The 20,508-nt window shown below is 38.9% G+C and overlaps 1 protein-coding gene across 9 annotated transcripts in view; it reads right to left on the bottom strand.

Annotated features, from left to right (window-relative positions):
• odr4 (odr-4 GPCR localization factor homolog) overlaps nucleotides 1-20,508 on the bottom strand; it is a 119,102-nt gene that overhangs the window by 34,270 nt on the left and 64,324 nt on the right. For all 9 annotated transcript variants that reach the window (XM_087990733.1, XM_087990735.1, XM_087990731.1 and 6 more), the window contains 5 exons: nucleotides 17,943-18,077; nucleotides 16,461-16,556; nucleotides 15,057-15,098; nucleotides 13,801-13,929; nucleotides 4,449-4,530 (listed from right to left, as the gene is read on the bottom strand). In XM_087990733.1, coding sequence (XP_087846859.1) covers nucleotides 4,449-4,530; nucleotides 13,801-13,929; nucleotides 15,057-15,098; nucleotides 16,461-16,556; nucleotides 17,943-18,077 — 484 coding nt within the window. The remainder of the gene's footprint in view (nucleotides 1-4,448; nucleotides 4,531-13,800; nucleotides 13,930-15,056; nucleotides 15,099-16,460; nucleotides 16,557-17,942; nucleotides 18,078-20,508) is intronic.

Raw genomic sequence — 20,508 nt, 5'->3', positions numbered from 1 at the left:
TATGAAGACCAACATACCACTTGATTTCTTCACCACCTACTGAATCTGCGTTCTTAATTTCAGCAAAGAGAGTCTCGCTGTACCACCCTCTTTTCCAATCTATCATTCAGATAATGACCTGCCTTCTTATCTTTGGTACCTAAAGTGGATACCCTCTCAATTATCCCCATTATACTTCATCTGCCTTGCATGTGTCCACTCACTCAATTTGTCCAAATCACAGTGAAGCATCTCTGCATTCTCCACATAGTTCAATTTCCCATCCAGTTCTGCAAACTTGAGATATTAAATTAATGATTTAGACCAGGGAATTAAATGTATGTAGTGAATAGATAGGGTCCAAGCACTGACCCCTGTGGTACCCCAATAGTCACTGCCTAACACTCAGGAAAAAAAACATTTATTTGTAGCAACCAATTCTCCACGCATGTTAGTAGTCTACCCCCAATCCCTAGCAGTCTAATCTTACATGCTCATGTCTTTTGTGGGACCTTATTAAAAGCCTTCTGAAAGTCTAAGTAAACCATATCCACTGGCTCTTCCTTGTCAAATCTACTATTACACCCTTGAAAAATTCCAATAATTGGTCAAATATGATTTCCTTCTTGTGACGCCATGTCACTGATCCTCTCACGGCTCGGCTATTAAATTGTTTATAATAGACTGTAGCATTTCCCCCTCTACTGATCTATAATTTCTGCTTTCTTTCAATCTCTTTTTTTTTAAATAGTGGGGTTACATTAGCTATCCCTCAATCTATGAGTATTGTTTCAGAGTCAAGGCACCAGTTATAATGGAACTTTGAAATAATTAGAAATGTTGGTAGATTATCACATGTTTACACACAATTATTTATAGAGTATTAACGAATGAAACAATGAGTAAAAATATGAAAATGATGATTATAATCAAAGATTTAGTGGAAGCTGCTATTAAAGGCAGCAGTAATGTAAGTCCAAACCCACCAGATGGTGGCAGACTTCAGTGAATTGGGGAGATATAGTAGCTGAGGAGGCAGTGACAACTAGTTCGAGTTACTATGGGCCTAAGAAGGAAATACAGCAAAGTTGCACAGAAACATTGGTTAGCCAGAAGAAGCAAATACAAATAGACTTCACAGGGCCTCTTCTAGCCAGTAAGGATCAACAACATGGTCTAGTCATCATTGATTAAGTTACGACAAAGGATATACAGAACATATTTCACTCTTAAGTAACAAATTCCAGCCTTAATTGTATTGACCTGATAGATTCTTCTACTTGATGGGAGAATTTGTGGACTGGGGCTCAAACTTACAAACATACCCAAGGATCCAGATCTTCTCCCGTGTCTTGGTAATAATTCATATCTAATAGACATATACCTGACCTGCCTCATTTGCTGTAGAAAGCAGGCACACAAGAAGTGGAAAGTTAGATTTAGCAATTGGGGTAATAAGGTTATGGATTATTTGCCTGGAATACAGATGGTCTAACCATCCTTTATAACTCTAAGCTGGATATCTGACCAATATCAATGGTGGCGGAGAGTAAATGATTGGTCAACTTTTGGCCAAGAGGCCGAAAGAAGGGACTGTTCTCAGACAATTTGGGCATGACATGATTTAACTTGTAAATCCACATGAAGTTTCAGCTGGGATTAGAATGAGTGAGAGTTTGAGTTAACCCCATAGACAAGTATCTTATAAATCATTTAAGATTCATTTTTTATTTATTCGTTTTCAAAAAAGTAGTCAGGTTAAAAAGAAAATTATTTAAACTGCACAAACGCAAAGGATGATGCAGCAGTCAGATAGTTTCTGTGAAAATGCAACATGGCTGAACCAGGATTGACCCTGAGGCCATATTTGGAAATGGAAAGTGAAACTGACACCATACCACAACACTACAACAATATCCAAAAGCTGCACAGAAATAAGCTTTGTCCCAGAAAAAGGAATTTCTGAATATGGCCAATATAATTGCAAGATAATGGTGAAAGCCAAAAGTGTACTGAAGATAGTCTGAACCTGAGTAGATAGCAGCAGCTGCAGGACTGTAGGTTTATCAGTTATCTCAAGACTTAAAGCGAAGAAAACAGCCAACCAGTCATCATACACAAGCCTTACAGTGCAGTCCAAAGGAGTAGAATCACCACAAGGACAGACAAACCTAGACACTGGGAAATGCAGCTTTGAGCAAATTTTCAGCATTTGGTGAAAACACGGAAAATCTCGTCAGGCCATGGATTATGGGGTCACCAGAGATAACGTTTACAATGATATTATCATATAAGTTAAATACAGCCACTACTATGGACAGGGATCTCAAACATTACAAGAAAGTTGAGTGGCAGCAAAACAATAACTTCTGTGCATGCCACTTTTTAAATGTAATAAAACACTCCAAGTTGCTGGATAAAGGCCTTGCATAATAAAGTTTGATGTCAAGCAAAATAAGGTGATATTAGGGCAGTTGGTAAGAATTTGGTGAAAGCAGGAGATGTTAAGGAGTTTCTTAAAGAAGGAAAGATGGAGAAGTCAAAACGTTTTAGGGGAGGTGAAGGGAATTCTAGTGCTTAGGGCCTTAGCAACTCAAGGCACAGCCATCAATGACAAAGATCACAATGAATGATTAACTGTGGACCATTCTCATGCTCTTCATGATTCTCAATCCTTTTCAATATTAACTTTTTTTCATAAGTAAACACTTCTTTTCAATTATAAAATTTGCATAGAATTACATAAATGACTTCATCTTTTATAAATAAAGTCCTTCTCAGTGCTGTAACTTGTAAAATCTCTGAACAGACTGTTGATCTTTCACTACCATCCACCAGGACTTCAGCTACAAGTTACTTCTAAATTTCTATCAAATCATATTGGAAATACAGGATTTTGTTTCCATTACTTCTCACAATTTAGAAACATACTTCACTTCATCTACTTTATATAGAATCATAGTAAGGCCACAGCACAGGGGGTGATTCGGCCAACTGTATCTGTACCAGAATTGTTTTAAAATACTCCCACACTCATTTCGTTTTTTTCCAGTAGCTCCGCAATTTTGATCTCTTCAGTTATTGGATTCATTTTTGAAAATCACAATTATAATTTCAATCATGCAAATCAGCCAGATTCAAGTAATTATCTTTTTACTAACTTGCCCCTACTTACATCAGATGGCCTGTTTTAATTGGCCTGATATAATTACACCTTCAGTACCACAGTATTCTGATTTTTATTTCAGGATAGCCTAATGCTTATCCCCATATATAATGGTTACAAATGACCTACTGAAAGCTTCAAAAGGAAAACAATGCAGATGTTGGAAATGCAAAATAAAAACAGGAATATCGAAATGGTCAACTAGCCAGGTGACGTCTGCAGAGAGAGAAACAATGTTAACATTTCAGATTTATGATATCCTTTAGCAGAACAACTCTTGCAGGAGATTACCAACCTGAAACTTTGGTTTAGTTTCTCTCTGCAGATACTGCCAGCTTGTTGAGAATTCCTAGCATTTCCTCTCCTTTGTGTGAAGAATTTCATATAGTTAAAGCTTTTGTTTTTGTCTGAGTTAAAGCAGGCAATCTCTCCCAGGAGAAATAAACAGAGAGCAGAGAAACAGCTTTGCAACATCCAAATGTACATTTAGTCCATTGGAATAGCACAACTCACAGTGTTGATATACTTTTCACTGTCAGTCTTCTCTTTTGGGATACTAGTTTGTAACATCATTTAGAGCTGGATGCAAATGATACATGTCATAAATATACTGCCCAAGGCTTACTCATTACGGAGGGTCACTGATCAATCATCAGTGGTACCCTGGAATACTGTAACAGTATGCCCTAGATTTATGATAAATATCTATATTTCAAGGTTGACTCAGTTTCAATCTTTCAACTATTGAGCATGTTATCTTGCAGGTAATTTAAATAAAAAGAGATCTTATCTACACTATCCACCAGTGGATGGAAACAAGTTAATCATTAAACAACTGACAAGCATAAGTTTCAGGCAGACAGCAGGGAAGTCGTACATTAAATGAAATGATTTCCTCATAACATCAAGGCCATTCAGTGGGTTAAGCAAACATTAATGCAATAGTGAAATCTCAGCTGTTTGAACATCAAAATATTAATATTCCTAAGTATTATTCTGGTCATATATCATTAAAAATTGAGGTTAATGCTAATAATACTTGATTAAAGAATACAGGGAGAAGTCAACAGGATATCTGAAACTAAAGCAGAAGTTGCTGGAGGAACTAAGTAGATCTGGCAACATCTGTGGAGAGAAAACAGAATTAATGTTTCAAGTCTAGTGACTTGCCATAAAAATTAACTGTTTGCTCCCACAGATGTTGCCAGACCTGCTGAGTTTCTCCAGCAGTTTCTGTTCTTGTCTTGGATCTCCAGCATCTGTAGTTTTTTTCTTTCACTTCAATGAGACATATGTTACATACCAACATTTTTGTTCAGAATTTGATCCTCAAATACCATTTCACAGCGGATATACACAGTGTTCAGCACATCTCTTTTTAGAGCCTAAAAAAAGGAGTTGATTAATTGTTACATCTGAGTTGACATTATAGTACACACTATATACTTTAAGCAAAATAACAGCATTCTTAATACGAGTTTATCTGTTATTCCTTGCTTACAAACAGATATTGAAATTTGAAATCAAATGACTCTTATATCCATAGTACATTTATATCAATGTCATTTTTCTGAAGGCATCAATTCTAAAGGACTAGGGATAAAACCACATGCAGTTAACTGGAAATATGTTTTAGAAATGAGGAAATAAAATATATAGCAACTCTTGAAGTTGAAGTAGGTCTTGAATTTTACTTTACGATTACACATAATGAATACTTTGTTTGTGTTAACAACTAAAAATAACGGGGAATGACAGTTCATTAACCTCTGAAATTATCCAAATTTTGGCAGAGGAATAAATATTGAATTGTGCACTAAATTATGCCTTGCTAGTTTTTTATGTGCTGATTAATAATCCTATTTACTTGCTGTACAATAGAACAGCACTGTCACTTCAATGATATATTATGTAATCACATGCAGACCATAAACTGTTCACAGTTCTGAAGAAGGATCACCAAATCGGAAATGCTAATTCTGCTTTCTCTCCACAGATATTGTCAGATTTGCTGAGTTTTTCTAGCAATACCTGTTTTGCAATTCTCCACAGTTGGGCAAAAATGGAGTTGAATCTCGATAAATGTGAGGTTCTATATTTTGATAGGCAAGTCAGGGCGGACTTATACACTTAATGGTAGGGTCCTGGGGAGTGTTGCTGAGCAAAGAGACTTGAGTTTAGGTTCATAGTTCCTTGAAAATGGAGTCTCAGGTCGACAGGTTGGTATGCTTGCCTTTATTGGTCAGTGCATTGACTTTGAGAGTTGGGAGGTCATATTGCGGCTGTACAGGAGATTGGTTAGGCCATACTTTTGGAATACGGGTTGTGTAACCCCGCATTACAGAAAAATTGTGCTTTAAAAGTGTTGGCAAAGTAATCGTGTTACAGCCAACACACGTTTTAAAAGTTTGTGCTTCAGAAACAGTGCCCCCAATTCGTCAATCGCATTACAGTGAATTTGCATTAATGAAACACATGTTATAGCAGAACGACCGGTACTGTATTTAATTCTGGTTTCCTTGCTCAATAGTTTTTGCCCAATACTTACTCCTAGAATACTGAAGGAAGTTACTGAATATCAAGGAGAGGTGGTTAGATACTGTGTTGATGAAGATGGCCGTTTTCTGGCATTTCTGTGGGATGGATTTTATTTACCACTTCTTTAAAAAATATATACTTTTATAGAAAAATAGATTTTTTTAATATTACAACAAATATTGTATTTTTTTTAATATTAAAACAATACAATTCAAAACAATACAAATAAAGAACACAAAAAAAGAGTTAAAAAAACCCAACCCACCCACATGTACAAATGATTATAGAAAAATATATATTTAAAAAAAACCTTAACTAACTATTGAAATAAACAATAACCAACAACAAATGAATAAAATAAACTCGACTCAGCCAAACAAGACACTCATACGTTCGCAGTTCCTCCTCCTTTGATATTGGACACGTAAAACACAATCATTATGGCTATATAAAAGTTCTGATTAGTGTGGCAGATAAATCCGTGTCCAGGCATTCCAAAAAAGGGCTGCAATGTCTTATAAAAATTCTCAGTTTTGTAGTGTACCATATTTGTGAGAAAATCCAAGGGAATATGCTCTATAACAACCTTCCACCAACCCAACAGGCTTGGGGGCTTTTTGGATACCTAAACTAACAAGATATTCTTTCTTGTACAGAAAGTGAGGATGTTGAAAAGTTTTTCCTTCTGCGCATCTACAGGAAACACACTGGGTAGGCCAAGAAGAGGAGAGATTGGGTCCTTCTCCACCCTTACACTCAAAGTCCCCTCCAATGCAACTGCCACAGTGCTCTGGTATGTTTGAAGCCTACCACAGGACCAGAGACAATGGGTAAGAGTGCCCGTACTAACCTCGCACTTGGGACATGAAGATACCCCTGGTTTAAGTTTTGACAAACGGTCTGGAGCCAAGTGGATTCTGTGGAGAATTTTCAACTGTAAAGGATGGGTCCTATTGCAAATTCATATCTTGCTTGTGTTTTCCCAAACATCTTCCCAAGCCTCTGAAGAAAACTCAACACCTAGCACTCTCTCCCACACCCTGCTGAGTCGATCAAACTCATTTGAGGGGGCACCTCCCTCAATTGATGATATAAAGCACTGAGCACCCTTCATTTTATGTCAGATTTGTAGGGATTAGTTAAAAGTGTAGTTTTTTTTGAATAAAATCCTTAACTTGAAAAAATGAAAGAGGTCCTTGTTAGATAGCTCGTATTTCCATGCTAACTGACCAAAGGACACCAGTGTTTCTCCCTCAAATAAATCGCCCATGCAGGACACACCTCCTGCTTCCCAATGTTGAAATCCTGAATCTATCATCCCTGATTGAAAATCCGGCATACTCACTCTTGGTGTAAGAGGATGTTTTGCCAAAATTGCCTTCCCTCTGCCGAATTGCCCTCCATGTTTTAACAATATTGATAACTATTGGGTTATGGCAATACTCCCTAACTGTCCTAATTTGGTCCAAAAACAGTAAGTTAGTAAAGGGCCACCTAGCCTGGGGAGTTTCAATATCTAACTATATTGAAAGAGGGTCGCCACAGGCAAAATCACTCACGTAGGATAAAAGCGAGCTTAGTTGATATGTTTTAATGTCCGGGAGATCCATCCCCCCAATCTGTAAGGCAATTGCAGTTTAGCTAATTTAATGAGGGGCCGCTTATGATGCCAAATAAAGGAGTTGAACCAGCCGTTCAGTCTCCTGAAAGTTTGCTTCTTGAAAATCAGGGAAGCATCCATATAGGGTACAACAAACGGGGGAGAATATTCATCTTAATAAGCGTTATCTGAGACCGGAAGCGCCTCCCATCTTTGAAGGTCTTGTTTGATTTTGTCAAATAATTGAACAAAATTAGCTTTGAACAACCGATCCAGAACTGGAGTAGTGAATATGCCCAAATACGCAAAACCCCGCTGTGACCACTAAATGGAAAACAATATTCGCCCTCAAGACCTAGCACCTTCATAAGACCAACCACAGGTATGGCCTCTGATTTTGCAAGATTAATCTTGTATCCCGAAAAGGCGCAAAATGCACTGATGCATTGTTTCGGGTGAGGCACTGAAACTGCTGGATTTGATAAAAAAAAGGACATCGTCCGCGTACAATGAAATCTTACGTAATATCTTGACCCCACTTCTGGAGCTGATATTTGGGATCCCTACAAATGGATTCTGCCAATGGTTCAATCACCAATGTAAAAAGCAGTGACGAAAGGGGACAGCCCTGTCCCTAAAAATGTTAAAATTGCTTGATAGCACCCCATTGGTGATGACTGTAGCGAGAGGGTTATTATAGAGAACCTTTATCCATCTTATGAAGACTTCGCCCAAGCCAAACCAGTTCAGCTGCATTTAGAATGCTGTGTACAGTTCTGGTCGCCACATTACCAAAAGGATGTGGACGCTTTGGAGAGGGTGCAGAGAAGGTTTACTAGGATGTTGCCTGGTATGGAAGGTGCTAGCTATGAAGCGAGGTTGAGTAGGTTAGGTTTATTTTCACTAGAAAAAAGGAGATTGGGGGGGAACCTGATTGAGGTTTACAAAATCATGAAGGGTATAGACAGGGTGGATAGAGACAAGCTTTTTCCCAGGGTGAAGAATTCAATAACGAGAGGTCATGCTTTCAAGGTGACAGGTGGAAAGTTGAAGGGGGATACATGCGGCAAGTACTTTACACAGAGGGTGGTGGGCGTTTGGAACGCGTTGCCAGCAGAGGTGGTAGAGGCAGGCACGGTAGATTAATTTAACTTGCATTTGGACAGATGCATGAGTAGGTTGGGAACAGAGGGATACAAATGCTTAGAAATTGACCGACAGGTTTAGACAGTACATTCAGATCAGTTCGGGCTTGGAGGGCCGAAGGGCTGTAAATTTTCTTTGTTCTTTGTATTAAAAAAAAGTATGGCCACACAACTCAGTCAAATGCCTTCTCTGCATCTAGAGAAATCACCAATCCCTGTATTGACTGCTATCGACATGCTTGAATTACATGAAGCAGCCTCCTAACATTATTGGAGGATCTGCGGCCCTTTATGAAGCCCGCCTCGTCCTCTTTAATAGAAAATAACACAGTCTTCAGCCTTAACACAAGAGTCCTAGAGAGGATTTTAAAATCCACATTTAAGAGTGAAATGGGCCTGTACGAAGCACAGTCCTCCGAGACCTTCCCTTTTTTAAGAATAAGCGAAACATTGGCCCCTCTCAGAGATGATGAGACACAATCATGACTGTATGAGTCATGAAACATATTGAGCATCGGGCCTGACAATACAGTAGCATCTCGACTTACGAACTTAATCCGTTCCGGAACCCAGTTCGCAAACCGAAAAGTTTGCGAACTGAATCAATGTTTCCCATTGTTCGGATAGCTACGTAAGAATGCTTGGATGTAGCAATGAACGATGTTCACAGCGTGCGCGCACCAAAGGCGAATTGAATGAGATCACACGGGGCCCGAGAGCTTTTGTGTTCAAAGCGCACGTAGCAAAGCAGAACAATGAAACCACGTGGTTGCACGCGGGCTTTTTGCGTTCGTACCTTGAATTTCGTACGTACGTTGAAGCAAAATTTTATGTACAATCCTGTTCGTAAACCAATTTGTTAGTGAACGGAGTCGTTCGTATGTTGAGGCGCTACTGTATGTTTATAATTTCCTTATAGAATTTGCTGGGAAGTCCATCAGGATCGGGCACCTTTCCACTCTGAAGCTGCTTCACAGCCTCTTGCACCTCTTGCTCTGATAAGAGGGCATTGAGAAAAGACTCTTGTTCGGAGGTCACACCCGGCAGCTCCAGATCCTTGAAAAAGGACTCCGCCCCTCCTCACAACGCTCAGATTGGTATAATTTAAGAGTAAAATCTCTGGAATGCCACATTAATCTTTTTGGAGTCACAGATTAGGTTCCTAGACCCTTCCCTAATCGCCATAATGGCTTGAGGGGCACTCCTCTTCCTGGCGAGATATGCTAAGTATTTGCCTGGCCTGTCACCATGCTCATAAAATCTTTGCTTTGCAAAAGTAAGCTCCTTCTTTGGTGTCTGCATGAGCATGGAATTCAAAACAGACCGCAGCTCCGTAATCCTCTGTACCTTGACCAACGAGGGCCTGTCAAAGTAAGCCTTCTCGGCTGCCTTCAACCATGCTTCGAAGAGACGTTGCTGCTCACCCTTCTGCCACTTCCTACTGGCAGAGTAGGAAATAAATCACCCCTGGCAGTTTTCCAAAGGACGGATGGGCTATTAACCGAGCCTGAGTTAGTGTCTAGGAATGCCCAAAATTGCCTACAGAAGTACTTCACAACCCTATTATCCTTGTGGATAAAGGGATCCATTCGCCAGTGCCTCGACCCCATTGTAATGTCCTTAATGTTAACCAACAGGTAAGCTGGAGCATGATTGGAGTTGGTAATATTACCAATCGTACAAGATGCTACCAAGTCCAGGGTTGCCACGGGGGTCAGAAAACAATCAATCCTGGTGTGACATCTATGTGGATTGGAAAGAAAACCGTAAAATCCCTGCCTGCAGAGTGGAAATGCCTCCAGACGTCCACGAACCTTAACACCACACACAGATCCACTAATTGTTTAGTTTGTATAGAGGGTAATGGGGGGCCTATGGGTAACCTGTCTACTGTGGGATCCATGAGGCAGTTAAAATCTCTCCCTATAATGATATGCCGGGACTCGAGACTGATCAGTTTAGAGAATGCATCTAGCAGAGATTTGAGGGGATGGGCCGGAGGTCAATAAACATTTAAAACACCATATTCTTCCCTGTTTCTCAGGTCTTTGAGAATTACAACACTCTAGTAACTTAAATGGGAGATTCCTCCTAACCAACATAGCCTCTCCCCTACTTCTGTTATTAAAAGATGAAAAGTAAACCCAATCAAAGCCATTCTGCTGTAGTTTCAAAAGCTCCCTATCATCTAAGTGCGTCTCCTGTAACAAAGCAATATTCACCTTCTCCTTTTTAAGACACAAAAGTACCTTCTTCCTCTTAATTGGTGAGCGACTCCCCTTTATGTTCCAGGTACACCATTTAATCAAGTCATTAACCATAACCTTCTGCACTAACATTTAAATTCCAGACAGGAGGAACTCAGACCACAAATCGCCGAGCCTTAGTGTCACAAGGTGCATCTAACATAAAAAACTATACAAACTAAAACCACTACATTTAACAAACCTACAAAGCTATCAAAGATTATATATAACAAAAACCAAAAAGCAAACCAACACACAAAATGCCAATGGTGCTGAATAGAGGAACTCACTCCCTGCAGAAAGGGGGCAACTACCCATCCCAAAACCCAACTTCCTGACCCACTGCCAAGACTGCAGCCCGGGCATTTAAATACCTGAACCAGGTATAAACTGCCCATGAGTAGGCATCTAGCCATCCCAACCATTTTCCCTCTTCCGAGCTAGAGCTGCACCGTAAACACAAGCAGAAAGGAAAGAAAATACATCACAGAATTGCAAGGTGAATAATGAACATTTTTTTAAAGAAAAAAGGGGCTAAACACCCCACCCATCCTTTGGTATAACTTAACTTTGAAATTAAAAGTACACGTCTCAACTGTAACCAAATATAGTTTAAACCAGATTATTACCACTAAAAAAAAGGAAAAGAAAGCCCCAACCGGACTTCTACTGTTTTTTAAAGATAAAACAAAGACATATCCAAACAATACAACTGTTTGTACATACTAAATTGTTCAGATTTCTCCAACGTGTCAAAGGGATGTACGGATCCATCTAAGGTGAGCCAAAGCACCGCCGGATACCTCAGAGAGTACTGGATCCCGAGCTCCCTCAGTCTTCTCTGGATCACCGTCATAGGATTTCCTTTTTTGGATCACTGCCGCTGAGAAGTCCTGCAAGAACATAATCTTAGACCCCTCGTAAATTAGGGCCTTCAGATCCTTCGGGCTCATGCCCGAAACGTCGATTCTCCTGCTTCTTGGATGCTGCCTGACCTGCTGCGCTTTTCCAGCAACACATTTTCAGCTCTGATCTCCAGCATCTGCAGTCCTCACTTTCTCCTTCAGATCCTTCCCCTGGATTCTGGAAGCTTCCACGATTCTCTCCTTATCTCTATAATGATGAAGCCGCACCAACAAAGGACGAGGACGTTGACCCAGACCTGACCTCCGTGCTGTGACCCGGTGAGCCCTCTCGATCTTCAAGCCTCTCATTCCAGTCTCCAAGTTAAGGAATTTCGGCAACCTGTCCTCAATAAATTCTGCCAGCCGCTCACCTTCCTTACCCTCTGGCAGACCAATCTGAATATTTTTTCTCCTACCCCTGTTCTCAAGATCATGCACTTGGTCATGCAAATCATGGACCTGCGGCTCCAGGGCTTGGATCCTATCCTTGGAGGAACTGGTATCAGCTTCCACCACTGTGACTCTGTGTTCATCCTCATCCGTCCTTTTTCCCCAGGTCTCCCAGCTGCTGTTAGAGATCGGGGCCAACGTCGCCTCTATCTGCTTCCAACATCTTGCGAGATTTTGCGAGCTCCTTCACCAGGGCCTGATAAGCAATTGAGTCCAAGGATCCTGAAGGCTAGCCTCGGACACTCCTTCTTACTTCTTGGGTATCCCCAGACAGCGAAAATCCAGGTAAGTTGACTTTCAACAATTTCCTAGGACACCACAGCCTTTCCAGAGTCCCAGGATATTGCGATGGTCTGGGTTGGTAGGTTAGAAGTTTGTCCTGTTTGTGCTTTTTTTTAGTTTAGATTACATTACAGTGTGGAAACAGGCCCTTCAGCCCAACAAGTCCACATCGATCCGCCGAAGCACAACCCACCCATACCCCTACATTTACATTTACCCCTTACCTAACACTACAGGCAATTTAGTATGGCCAATTCACCTGACCTGCACATCTTTGGACTGTGGGAGGAAACCGGAGCACCCGGAGGAAACCCACGCAGACACGGGGAGAATGTGCAAACTCCACACAGTCTGAGGCGGGAATTGAACCCGGGTCTCTGGCGCTGTGAGGCAGCAGTGCTAACCACTGTGCCACCGTGCCGCCCACCGTGCTGCGGTGCAGAGCTCTGCAACGCGATCCTCCTAGATCGCCATCATATTGGATGCCCCATTTACCACTTTTTAGCCGAAACCCAAATATTGACAATGTCTTGCTGCATGTAGTTAAAAGGCGAGTCATGAATGAACTCAACTATTCAAAAATCAACACACATCCTCATAACTAATCAATAGATGTATTTATAACAATTTTTGTAGCCATAAAACCTCTTAAAATTAGGACACTACAAGTGTTGAAGTTGGCTTTTAAAATGTAATGACATTTTTTTTTAAGAATTCAATGCTAAAAACAAAGTCCATATTACAATATAGGTCTGCCTTCTCTTTAGAAAAGTGGATGCAATACACTTATATTTATGCAGATGTGATTCTATGACATTGCAGGAAAATGTCAATATATTAGTTATAAAAAGAAGTATTTGCTTCTTTTTACAGGAGGATGAGGAGTTCTCAAGCCATAAAATTGTAATTTACAAAGAGGCAATAGTATTATCCTGAAGTGTGGGTTGAGTAAACAAAGATCAAGCAGAAAAAGACGTCTTCAAAATCAGAAGAAACAGAAATAAATTAAGACTCGTGTAGTATTTTTGTTTTAAGTTACTTCTATTTCTCTTGTACAGCAGAGTTCATAGCTCATAGTACATAGTTCATACCACAGAAAGTTCACAAATGAACAGAATAGAAAATTAAATGAAGACTATTTGTGTAACACAAATCATTTGCATCTTCCTGCCGTATACCCACAGAAAGTATAACATAATCAAATAAGAATGGACTTAAAAATGTTCTACTTCACAGAATTAATAGAAATGCTCTTTGAATGTGCCCAATGTAAATCTTTTGTGTATCTCCACTTCAAGAAGATGGTAGCAAAATTAATGCGTGTTAATTACAGTTATAACCCAAATTCAAGCGATTTTAGCACATGAAGCAACAAATTAAGAAACACAGAAGAACTTGCTTATATTTATATTTCATATTGTTGAGAACATTTCTGTTAATGATGTAAATCTCCTAAGAATACTTTTTAATCATCATACAATTGCTGTACCTGAATGGCATCTTTTACTTTTGATTTACTGCCATGGAGATAAGCTCTGCAACGTACAGTTCCCTTCACACCAACAGAGCTGCCACAGTCTTCAATTAAGGCATCAACCTCACCCTCGGCAATAGGAACCTTAATATAAAAAGGATTTTACAAACTAAAAAAAATACATCATTTAGAAGTCACATAGTATAGTATTACAACACAATTATTATTTTTACTACAAGAACAAAACATGCCAGCAGAACACTTGGTACTTGTGGAATAACAAAAAGGGATACATCAGCATTAAACCAACATTGTTCATCAGAATGCTGGGAAGGAGAATAACAGAGTGGCTGTTACATTTGGACAGTCAGACATATGGACTTATTCCTCTTGGCTGGAGGTGCAATCCATTTAGATGGCCAGACCCCATTACTAGAGAGAAGGGGAGGACTGCAGATGCTGGAGAGTCAGAAAAGTGTGGCACTGGAAAAGCACAGCAGGTCAGGCAGCATCTGAGAAGGAGGAGAGTTGACTTTTCGGGCATAAGTCCTTCACGAACGGCTTATGCCCGAAACATGAACTCTCCTGCTTCTTGGATGCTGCCAGGCTCGTTACTATGTTATCACAACTGGCTTTCCATTATATAAATTAAATCATAATTTACCGAAATATTGGGATCTCAATCTAGCTATCAAGCAGGGAGTTACAGGAGGAAGGGGAGAAACCAACATTACATGAGGCAGAGATTATGTGCCTGGAATGCAAAGATGCATTCCTGCTCCTTTCTGTCCAAGATAAATTGTTTCATACTTATCTCTTGAGGAGCTTCCACTTCAATGTCTAGTTATGTAGGTAAGATTTGCAGAACATGTGCTCTCTATTCAGGTGACTCACAAATTTTCTTCATGGCACTATTTAAGCTGGGCTCCAGTACAAAGAGTATAATGGCGAATCAGGAACAGCTATTTTAATTTTGCTATCGCTATATTCTGCCATGTGGTCCAAGTTATTTATTGTCTTTTGCTCACTAAAGATGCTGGCTGATCTTGTTTTCAGTATTTTCTGCAACTATGCCAGATTTTCATTATTTGTATTTTCTCTGATTTGTTACTATTAATAACTTTTTGGGCTGACGCATTTTATTAAAAAATAGACATATTTACTGTTGATTAATATTGAACATGTCAAAGAAAACGACGACACTAAATAAACATTTTTGACTAGCTATTTCGAAAATAATGAGAATTGAAAAGTTAGCTGTCAGAACTAACAGGAGCTGTCAGGAACTGAACTTCCGCTGGTAATTTCTTTTTCTGTAAAAATAACAAAAATAGGTCAGTATAAATTTAAATACTGCATATAAATTAAATTCACCCTACATCATAGTTACAGTAAGTATTGCACTAAGAATACAAATGTTGTTTATTTCCTATAAAAAACATTTCTGTCACTCAAAAGCGAGACAATTAGAACGTCTTTGGGAATTTTTCTACATCTTCTATAGTGAAGATATGTTTGAAAAATTGTAGAGGGTTTCTTTCAATTTTTACTATCTTTAACTTCTATATTTTGGCACACATGATGCATTCTTCTCAAAGAACCTTTCTTTCTCACTGGGGTAAAGGTTTGCTGACAATTATTAACTATCGCCTTAATGGTCTTTGCTGCGTTTCTACCATTGTACCTTTTAATCCAATTTCCCAGTTCACTTCTGCCCCTTCTACTTTCGTATTCTTATAATTAACTTTATTCAGGTTTAAAACACTAGTCGTTGACTCACACCTCTCATCTTCAGACTTATGGCAAAATTCAATAATGCTATGATTGCAGTTACCTACAGCCTCTTTCACGATGAAGTTATTGACTAACCCTGTGTCACTGCAGGAAAATGGATGAGACATTCTAAATGAAGGCATGGAAACCCAAGAAACAAAATAGATTAGCAAGAATGGGGTGCTGGGGGAGCAGGATTTTAAGAGTTAGGTCAGGGGTAGCAGAGTTTTGGATGGTCTCAAGTTTTACAATGTGGAATGCACAGGAACATTCTAGACTGGAGGTAATTAAAGACATGGCTGAGTGTTTCAGCAACAGGTGAGTTGAGATAGGGACAGAGACAGGTGATGGAAATAAGACAGCTTAGTGAAGTTGCTCAAATACAGCAGTAAGATTCAGCACTCGACAGCTGTCAAGAATGGGCATAGTGGCTCAGTAACTGAGTTTACACATGGCTCAAAACAAAGGTTTCAGTTTTGCTACTGTTTAGTTGGCAGAAATTACAGGTAGGGTCAGATGTTGTTGGTATACATGTGCACACTGATGCTGTATTTTCAGACGTCGTTGCTGTGTAGCAATATGTAGATGAGAAACAGAAAGGGGGCAAGGAGAGATCCTTTTGGGACTACAAAGGTAACAGCACAGGAGTCAGAAAATAATTTGCAATTGGTTCTCTGGATCTGGTCATTAGCTATAGAAGAATGGAACCAACTAAGTACAAACCCACTCAGCTAGATGACACCGAAAAGGCTGTTCAAAGATATAAATGCAAAAAATTGAAAGAAATAACACTTTTTTTGGTCAGTAACTATCGTACTACAAATCAGCTGGTCAGGTATTTCTATATTACACGCATTTTTTAAAAAAGCAACAAATCCGAGATCATTATTCAGCTTCCATACCGATCCTTCTCCTAGTAGGCTGTCTGGTTCTTTAAACTGTCCATTTATCAGGTAACTGCTTAGCATAATTTGTTTTGCCCAGGAATTCAGACCTTTCTGGGAAGGGAGAAATGGTGTAAGGGAAGAGATTAAAAAGTACAGGAAAATAATTACACAGACAATAAAGATTACCATTGCATATCCTCTCTTTAACTCTCACAATCATAGCAAATGCTTAGCATAACACAACTGAGTTACAGTTGAAAGACACCACAACTTCACAAATTATTGTATTGTAAAGGGACACACAAATCATGTAACTAATCTTATGGAATCAAACTTCCACTGATTTGGTGTTAAGAGGGAATAAAAGGCTTGCATTTGTATTATAGTTTTCACAACAGACATCTCAAAGTGCTTTACAGCCAATGAATTATTTTTCAAGTACACTTGCTATTGTTTTACACCAAACATGACAGCCAATTTTTACTCAGCTAATGTCCGCAAATGGCAATGTGATTATGACCAGATGCTGTGCTTCATATGATTCTGACTGAGGGATTAAAGTTGGTCACACCACAAGAAAACAAAGCCAAATAGCAGGCGTGAACCCTGCCTGAAGTGAGTGATAGTGTACCTACGTCTGAGCCAGGAGTTCCAGATTCAAATCTCACCTGCTCTAGAAATATGTCATAATATTTCTGAACAGGCTGATCCGAAAATATCTGGTCATGGCACTGGGAACGGCCTCCCTGCTCTTCTTTAAAATGATGCTGTGAGATTTTTACATCCTCTCTGGCAGGCAGATGAGTCTTGAGGTTTAACATTTCATATGAAAGATGCACTCCTGACAATGCTACGCTCATTCAATACAGCACTGACGTATCAGCCTGGAACCTGAGCCACAGATGACAAGCATATGGATGCATCTTTGTATTTACATTGCTGCATATCCGTCCAGCAATGACAGAATGTAGAATAACAATAGTAGAGATGGCACTGTGACAATTGCTGGAATTGTGTTTTGAATTTTAAACCAATCAATTAAAATGGAATAATTTCTGTGCTAGCATTTGAATTTATTTGATCAGAGAAAAAAAATCATAGCAAAAAAAGTGAACAGAAAATTAGTTTTAAAAATGTTAGTTAGATTTTCTTGAATCTTCTATTAGGTATTAGATATCTTAATCCACAAATGTTAAGAGATTGGCATGGCATCACCACTTCAAAGAACATTTGTTAAAATTAGTATTTTCTCCAGCTCCCATAAACACCTGGGTAATAAAGTGATTTCTAAGCACCTCCATCAACACTATTAAATGAAGATTGGGCGATTGCCATGCCAAACATCTCTGCACTCCTCATCCTTTATCATACCTTGTCTTCTTTAGTTTTCTACAGAATTCAGTAGCTGAATCCAAAACAAGAGTAGAGTTTTGACCCAAGAAACCCTATTCAATGCAAATATGAAAAATAATTTGAAACAAAATAAGTAACTCATACCAATGAATTCTTGTCAAACTGTTGTTCCGCAGATGCTGGTACAGGGATATACACTTCCACATTGATGGTAGCTTCCACAACCTGCCAGGGGGCTGTGAGGCTGCTGGATTTACAGTCTAGCATTTTAATAGGAGTCTTGAAAACACAAGAAATTAAGATCATTAGTAGATAGCTTAGATGCTTATTGGAAGTATTACATGAATATTTGGCATTCATGGTATGACATCTGCTGTTAACAATATTCAAATATTTGTTGCACATCTCTATTGAATATTCCAATTCAGTTTCTATGTATTTGTTCTTATTTTGTTGTGATTGACTAATAAACATTTACTGTTGTTTCATTCTTGCTTATACTAGCTAAAGAAAAAGGTTTATGCCTATAATTGTTTTATGATCCTAAAGGATCACTTTAGGATCCTAAAGACAACAAAGAACTTGCATTTTCAAAACACATTTGGACTGTTTAGAACACCCTCAGAGAGACCTCAAAGACAATTAGTTCCTTACAAGAGCAGACACAATCCATTTACACAAGCAAAACAGACATTTTGCATGTGGCAAAATCTCAAATAGCAAATGAAATGAATGACTGGTTAATTTGTGTTTTTGGTGGTGTTAAACTGAGGGATGAATGGCTACTATTGGCAGAACTTCCTCAACAAAGCTACATTCACATGTAAAGACATACAGAGCATTGGTTTAATCTCATCTGAAAGTCAGCACATCTCTAACAACATAATGATCCTTCAGTTGAAATCCTGTTGTGATACTTAAAACTAAAATCTTCTGAAAAACACCAAAACTGAGTCAAATTGCCATCAAAGATCCTAACTTCCATTAGGAAAGTTTACAGTAACTGAAAGACAACAGAATACAACAAAAAAAACCTCTTAGGCACCTGCATAAACCTATCTTTCCTGACGAGATTTATTGTCATTTTGTGCCATTATGGCTCTGGATTTCTTCAATCTGCTGCTATGCACCTTAACTTTGTTGGAAATTTTAATTACCTTTATAAAGAGTGCTGCACTTAGAGCAAAACTAAGGCAGAAAGTCCAAAGAAAATTATGACCCGTGAAGCAATAAAAAGATTACAGACAGTTCCCGGGTTGTGAACAGGTTCCCATTATTGAGTCTGTTCTCAATTTGATTTGTACGGAATTCAGAACACAATACAGAACAGTACAAAATAGCTATTCATAAGTACAGGAAATGTTGTATGTCAGATCTTTAAAAATTACACCCTTGCACAGCAGTGCCTTCATATGTACAAGTGCAAGTTGATGCTTGTAAATTGGGAACCCTGTATAGTACATAGCTTTTTTGTTCTTTTCCATATGCTAGATGGAAACATCCTCTGCACAGTAAGGGTTTATTGGAATAGACATGTCCAAAAACTTTGGGAAAGGAAAAATGGACAACATGCCTTTAAGTCATTTTTGTGCATATGCTTCTCCTGTATAATAGGCACACATCAGTCGATTTTATCCTGAAAGAAAACAGCAGTAATAGCAATAATATTCTTGAGTGAGTTAGTGTTCAAAGACATCTAATGATTTCTGCACCAAATGGCATCAGCACTCTGTTTGACTGAAGGGGCCAATGTGTGTGCCTGTCTTGCTGGACGTTGTATTCTTCAGTGATATTCGCCTGCAAAGTCAATCATGTATGAAAATCGGACAGACAAGACCAATCACTCATCTACCCATACTGCAACAAATACGCTAAAAAAAGAGAAACTGGACTTTTAAGTTGGGTCATGTGCAGAGCAACTGCTGCACTCTGAGTTAGCCAGTTAGATGAGAAAAATACTAAAAGCAATTAACTTATGTTTATATAATAAATATTACATTTGCTGAACATCTTAAAGCACTTGGCCAATTATGTTTTCAAATAGTGTGCGATAGGTTCAAAAACATAGTTACCATTTATAGACAGCAGTTTTCCACAAACAACAAATAATTCATGTTTTTTTTTATTGGTGCTGATTGAGAGAAAACTCCTTGGTATTTCTTGAAAAGCAGTGGAATTTTCCACATACTCTTAAAATTGGCAGAAGAGGTCCCAATTTAATACATCATCTGAAGATCAATGCAGGATCAGTATGTTGGTAATTTGATGAGAAACTATTCACATTTGCAACTCTGCAAAGGCTTTAAGTGTGAGTATAAAAGAACTCACGGTCTGTGAGATAACTCAACTAGAGTTTGTATCTTGAGTTATGGTCTTGTTATGAAGGAATTAATGGAGTAATCCACAGGTGCGACTTGCAATTGTAGTGGGCTTTTAATGTAGCAACACAAAGTTGGCAGTGAGAACAGTGCAGAATAAGAGATGGCCAAAGGCTCATTTTAAGGAATTGAAATTGAGTTATGATTAGCTTAGAAGTATATTCAGGATTTAGAAGGATATGGGAGTTTACTAACTGTGAAGAACAAATGAATCAAAACTTCAACAATACTTTGCTGCCAGCTGCTGTTATCCCATATTCATCATTAACTACACTGACAATGGCAATTAGAAGGACTACTAAGGTGAGGCAGTGGGATTTGAGCAAACGGGC

Source organism: Chiloscyllium plagiosum, unplaced genomic scaffold (genome assembly GCF_037043375.1).
Source record: "Chiloscyllium plagiosum isolate Xiang-an unplaced genomic scaffold, Cpla_swu_hap1 HiC_scaffold_9, whole genome shotgun sequence".
In the NCBI taxonomy this organism is placed as follows: domain Eukaryota; kingdom Metazoa; phylum Chordata; class Chondrichthyes; order Orectolobiformes; family Hemiscylliidae; genus Chiloscyllium; species Chiloscyllium plagiosum.
Note: the sequence above shows the minus strand (reverse complement) of the source record. Positions and strands in the feature narration are given on the sequence as shown.